Source organism: Pyrus communis, chromosome 14 (genome assembly GCF_963583255.1).
Source record: "Pyrus communis chromosome 14, drPyrComm1.1, whole genome shotgun sequence".
In the NCBI taxonomy this organism is placed as follows: domain Eukaryota; kingdom Viridiplantae; phylum Streptophyta; class Magnoliopsida; order Rosales; family Rosaceae; genus Pyrus; species Pyrus communis.
This window is the reverse complement of record NC_084816.1, coordinates 3,423,962-3,429,961: the sequence shown is the minus strand read 5'-3', so window position 1 is coordinate 3,429,961 and position 6,000 is coordinate 3,423,962. Positions and strand designations below refer to the sequence as shown.

General features: G+C 37.4%; 1 protein-coding gene across 1 annotated transcript; it reads right to left on the bottom strand.

Moving 5' to 3' along the window:
• Positions 1 to 609: 609 nt before the first annotated feature.
• Positions 610 to 4,831, bottom strand: LOC137715713 (trans-cinnamate 4-monooxygenase-like). The gene is made up of 3 exons (XM_068455054.1): positions 3,753 to 4,831; positions 1,785 to 1,918; positions 610 to 1,447 (listed from the first exon to the last, which is right to left on the bottom strand). Exons 1-3 carry the CDS (start codon positions 4,535 to 4,537, stop codon positions 852 to 854), a joined length of 1,515 nt encoding a protein of 504 aa, XP_068311155.1. The 5' UTR covers positions 4,538 to 4,831; the 3' UTR covers positions 610 to 851.
• Between the last annotated feature and the right edge of the window lie 1,169 nt (positions 4,832 to 6,000).

The following is a 6,000-nucleotide window of genomic DNA, read 5'->3' as shown; positions in this document are numbered from 1 at the left end:
GAAACAAACAGAACCCAAGTGAGGAAACAAACCTCGAAGCAAGTTCTGGACTTCATTGAAATCGGAATCGCAGGAGGATCGAAGGGCCTTGCGGTGCTGGAGACACTGCGCCAAGTGGTTGATGTCCCTCTGGTCCTTCAACACCTTCACCAGATCGTCGCTGTACGAAATCAGCTTCGAAAACCCATATGACAAATCCAGAAGCTTTTTTCTGAGAATGAATGAGAAAAAATGGAATTTGATGATGAGGGAGAAAGTGGCGAAAATAATGGAATTTGGTGATGAGAGAAAAAGTGAAGAGAGAGAGACAGAGGTAGTTGGACGGGAAGGAGAAAAAAATGGAGATGATTATAGAGGGAGAGTGTTCTAGAAAAGTAAAAGAAAAGAGAAAAGGAAAAAAATGTAAAAGATAGAATTAATCTTGGGTTTGGGAATGGAGAAAAAGAAATATGATAGAGATGCACCAAAGGAAACGAAGAAAAAAAAAATGATAGATAAGCTTAATTTTGATCATTTCATAAAAGTTTATCAGACATTATTAAACTGTTTTTTTTTCTTTTTCAAAAGTACTTTTACAAAAAAGTTTACTAAAACATTTACTGCTTTATTTCACAACTACTTATTCTCACAGCACAAAAGAAACAGTTTTTTTTCAAAACACAATAATATCACCCGCCCTTAATCAACTGAGAGTAGCCAAAGGTTGTGAGGGAGTTGTAGATAAAGAAGGATTGACTGAAGTTGAACTATTAAGTGACGGAGAAGAGCGGCAACGGTGAAATACAAACTGATCTGAAGTGAACTTATCACTTGGCTTACCAAGACTGTACATTAATTCAAAGTTCATAAATCTATGCCGTCGGCTTCATCACAATGGTGGAATGCTTCAGGATGTGCAAGCTGAACTGCCCGCATTTCTCCGAGGTGTCGAGCTTGGACTGTCCCGGCGGAGGTAGAAGCTCGAAGTTCTGAACTAAACGTCCAATTGTAATGCATAGGATTGGCAGGGCCAGGATAATACCGGGACAGCTTCTCCTCCCAACACCAAACGGGAGATACCTGAAGTCGTTCCCGTTAGCCTCCACCTTCGACTCCTCCTCCAAAAACCTCTCGGGCCTAAACTCCTCCGGCTTCTTCCACATGGCAGGGTTGTTCGCCAACCACCAAGCATTCACCAAAATCTTGCTCCCCGCCGGGATGTCAAACCCACTGAGCTTGGCGTCCTTAAGGTTCATGTGGGGAAGAAGGAGTGGAATTGTCATGCGAAGGCGGAGAGTCTCCTTGATCACGGCTTGCAGGTAGGGAAGTTTCTGAATGTCGGGCTCTGTGATTTGTACTCCACGGCCGAGGACAGTATCGAGTTCTTCCCTCAACTTCTTCTGGCTGTCGGGGTGGTTCACTAGCTCGGCGATCCCCCACTCGATAGACAACAAAGTGCTTTCAATAGCTGCTCAACAGCGAAACGTGACATTAGCGACCAAAAATTAAACAACCTTAATTGAATATGCACAAAGCTCATTACAAAATTTTTCAAATATCAGGTGAAATTAAATTTATCATTTCGGTCATCAATAGTGTTTTTATTTTCAGAGTTAATATTAAGGAAAATTAATGAAAAAAACTTGAAAACTTTGAGTTTTAATCAAAATGACAAAAATATGTTGTAAGTGAATAATATCATAAGTGACTTTTTAGAGTAAAATTATCATTTTCGTTAAAAATGAATAATATCAATAATGTTTCATTAAAACTCTCTTGATATTACGAGAGTGGGGTCTACTCACCAGCGGCATTGATGTTGTCAACGACGTGGTAAATGTTAGTCTCGTTGATTTCTCCCTTCTGCTGTGCCTCGAGGATGTGGTCAATGGCGCACTTCAATCCTTCGTTTGTTGTTGCCCGTGTGCTTGAAAGTTTCCTGCTTCAAAATTAGAAAAGTTGAGTTACACTATTCGTAGTGTCATGTTTTTTACACAATGTTTTATAATGTTGGTATGAGAGTTGTGCCAAAATTATGAGTTAGCAGATAGTCTATAAAGAATCATAGCAGATAGTCTATAAAGAATCATACTTTTGAGAGTTTCCTTAGCATTTCTCTTTTACACTCTCATTTGAGTCGTCGAACTTCAAATTGCAAACACACTAGTGTATAAGTGTATAAGTGTATAAGACTTATATAATTGGGATTTTGAGGGATTTTAATTCTTTTAATGAATCTAGGGATATTCAATCAGGATTTTAAATGATTCTCTGAGATTTAAGATGTATTCAATTAGAATTTTAAGATAGTTTATTAAAATCCTTAGAAATCCAAGTGTATTCAATTATGATTTTAAAGAAGTTTATAACATTCTAGATATATTCAATTAGAAATTGATTTTAAAGAATTTGTGAAAGTTAAGGAATTAAAGGAAATTTGAGAGATTACGTAGTGTATTTTAAGCATCCACAAATCTCACATCTCCCTATGAGATTTCGAGGGAATTAAATCAAAATTTTATACGAAGGGGGTGTATTCAATTGGGAATTTAAGATATTTTTAATGGATTTATAAATCTATGGATTTTTATGGAGTTTAATTGATTTGTAGAAATTTCAAGTAAAATTTTGATTCAATTCCCTCGAAATCTCATGGGGAGATGTAAGATTTATGGATGCTTAAAATACACTTTAAAATCTCTCCAATTCTCCCTCTAATTCCTCAACTTTTCCAAATTCTTTAAATTCTAATTCTAATTTAATACACCTTGAATGGTATAAACTTCTTTAAAATTCTAATTGAATACACCCGAATTTTTTAAGATTTTAATAAACTATCTTAAAATCCTAATTGATACACATTGAATTTCAAAAAATCACTTAAAATCCTAATTGAATACCCCTAGATTAATTAAAAGAATTCAAATCCCTCAAAATCTCAATTGAATACACCCTCCAAAATCTCTACAAATCAATTAAACTCCATAAAAATTCATGGATTTATAAATTCATTAAAATCTCTCAAATCCTCGATTGAATACACCCCCTAAAATGTCAAACGATAAACCTTAATAATTGTCATGCCACTAACACAAGGCGAAATCATCTTTTTAGACATATATTTGTAGGCAACGTATTGTGACAATTGATAATTAGATTCCTATTTTTAAATAAAATGGGCAAAAATTCTCTCCTTTTTTTTCCTCCTCTCCCATCTTATCCTGTTTGAATGTTCAAGATTTCTTTTTTTTTTTTTTTTTTTTTTCATCTTTGTTGAGAGAATAGAGAGAACGAAGAAAAAAAAAACTATAATAGGTAAGGGAGGGAAGAGGAAAACAAGTGAGGAAAGAAAATCCTCGTCCATAAAAAATACAACTCCGTCATTTTCCTATAAAAATAAAAATAATAAAATTTCATCTAAATTTTTAGTTAAAATTGTCACTAAGATTGAAATAACTATTCAATTTAGCTCATGAAATTTAATAGCAATAGAAATAGTTATTAAGATTGTACATCGTTAATTATTTTTGTCATTTTATAAAATAAAATAAAAATTAGTTAAATTGAAGACACTGCAATTTCAAGGAGAGGTTGATCTAAAAGAAAAAACTTCAATTCAATGAAGATTTCTAACATAAAGACTAAATAATTCACTGTGGACAATTCTAAAGATCACGATCAATTTTAAATCCCAGAGATAGAAGTAAAGAATTATCAATCCGAAGAATATTTTGAATAAAAAGCCAACTAATAAATAAAATGAATGAACTTACTTCCTCTCGTCAATGAAATAGTTCTTAAACAGCTGAATCCTCTTCGCCTTCACTTCCTTGCAGATCTTCAAATACCCTCTCAAAAACGGCCTTAATATCGGGATAAAATCGCCGTAGTTGTAATCGAAGCTCTGCGTCAATCGGCTCCTGTCCCCGTTCGATCCCTTGAGCTTAACGAACAGGGGATCCTCCTCGCTCTCGAATCGCCGATCGAACAGGATTTTGTATACGTTGTTGTACATCATCAGCTGCAGCCGCCTCCGCAGCACCATTCCACTGGTCGCCGCCTCAGGGTGCTTTTTCACATCCTCGACGACCGCAGCCGCCTCCGATTCCCATCCGTAGCGGTACTGCTGGACAACCCTGTTGGTGAAGAAGGGGACGGTCATGATCCGCCGCATATTCCGCCAGTGCACGCCGTAGACGCAGAACACCATGTCCTGGCCTTTACCGTTGAAGATATCAACAACGACGTTTCTGGTCCTCGACCCGAATTCGACTGCCTGGGTGTGGAGCACCTCCTTGGCGAGCTCCGGCGACGAGACGACGATGAGGTTGCGCTGCCCCATGCGGAGGAGGAAGCAGTCGCCGAATTTCTTGGCGAGGTCTGTGAGATTACGGTGGTTGAGGTCGTCGCCCACCTGGAGCCAGTTTCCGAAAACAGGTACAGGTATGGGACCCGGCGGGAGCTTGAATTTCTTGCCGAGGAGTTTTGAAATGGCGATGGCGACGATCACCGCGAGGAAGAGACCCAGAAGGGCCTTTTCCAGGAGGAAGAGGTCCATTTTTGTGGGTGCGTTGGTGTGGTGAGTAATTTGGTGAGTGCACAGAGCGAAATGCTGAGAATAGTGGTGGTAGAGTGAAGTGGTTTATTGGTAGCTTCAGGTTTCGTGGATATTAGGTGGGTTAGAGTCCAGATTGTACCATTGAGTTTGCAGAGTAATCAACTAGAAGATATGATTTGGAATTTATAGACTGCGGCTTTTGACTTGCATTATTGCAGGAATGAGTGTTGGAACTGGAGTGTGACGTCTGAACATCAGCTTGTCAAATTTTCTTTAGCATACGAGGGCACTGACGATGAATGGTTTTGTCCGATTACGGTTTGACTTTTGTGAATAGTGATCGTGAATGATTGATCTTAATTATTTAAGAGTAATATTACATTTACCATACATTTGTACTATTATTTGTACCGTCTCTGTAATAAAGGTAAGCCGTTAACAAACATGAGTCTCATTTTCTTAGAGAGATAATCTAATGGTAGTATAAACATATGATAAAAGTGGTATTTTTTATTTTTTGTAATCTTCGTCAAAATCATATGGGTCTTAGGCATCTTAGTAGGCTGCCCCGTCTAAACTTTTGTGGCCATCTTTTACTCATGTTCGCCATCAAGCCAATTACATTGCTCATCGCCTCACGTGCTGCCCTTCTTCTTGGATTTTTTGTTTTTTTTGTAGGCAACGATATTAGTTCATAGATAGAAAGTTTAGTAAAAAAAGGAAAGCTAAAAGCCCTAAAAGTACCTAAGGCTACGGCCTAAAAAAGAAGCTAAAATTCAGACATTACAATCAGATATAAGAATATCAGAGATAATGTTCAGAAGTTCCTCGAACCACGAACAGTTGGCCAAGCTAGAAAAGCATATCTAGCTATGCGGTGAGCAGCTTCGTTATTCTGCCGATAGGTATGGGCAATAGTAGCTCCAATGATGGTAGACAACAACGCCTGGGAATCTTCCACAATGTTACCGATCACGGAACCATTGGGAAGACCGTTGCGTAATGTCGAGACAATCTGGAGCACATCACTCTCAATAATGATATCATGATAACCCCTCTGAATCGCCAATAATAACCCCTTCTGAACCCATTTAGTTAGACTTATGGGGTAGTTATGTGTCGTCAAAATATAATAGATATTTTGACAAATTGGTGATGGAATGACCACATTGATTTGCGACACCTATTTTCAAAGACTACATTGATTGATTTTCAATTTCAGAAACCATCTTGATAGGTGAGTCAATTTCATAAAACATTTGTGATAAAAACCCTAAATGATACGAAGATAAATATGAGTTGAAATTTATAGATTGGGCTTATAGCTTGCATTATTGTAGGAATGAATGTTGGAACCCGTGTGTATGACTTTTGTAGCATAGATGGAGGTTTGTCTAAATAATTAATTTTCTCTTTAGCATACGATGACACTACAGATGAATGGTACGCTTATTGTTTGACTT

Coding starts and splice junctions, on each gene's coding strand:
- LOC137715713 (XM_068455054.1), bottom strand. CDS start 4,537: ATGGACCTCTTCCTCCTGGAAAAGGCCCTTCTGGGTCTCTTCCTCGCG. Junction 1,919..3,752: donor TATTTCATTGACGAGAGGAA/GTAAGTTCATTC, acceptor ATTTTGAAGCAG/GAAACTTTCAAGCACACGGG. Junction 1,448..1,784: donor TGACAACATCAATGCCGCTG/GTGAGTAGACCC, acceptor GCTGTTGAGCAG/CTATTGAAAGCACTTTGTTG.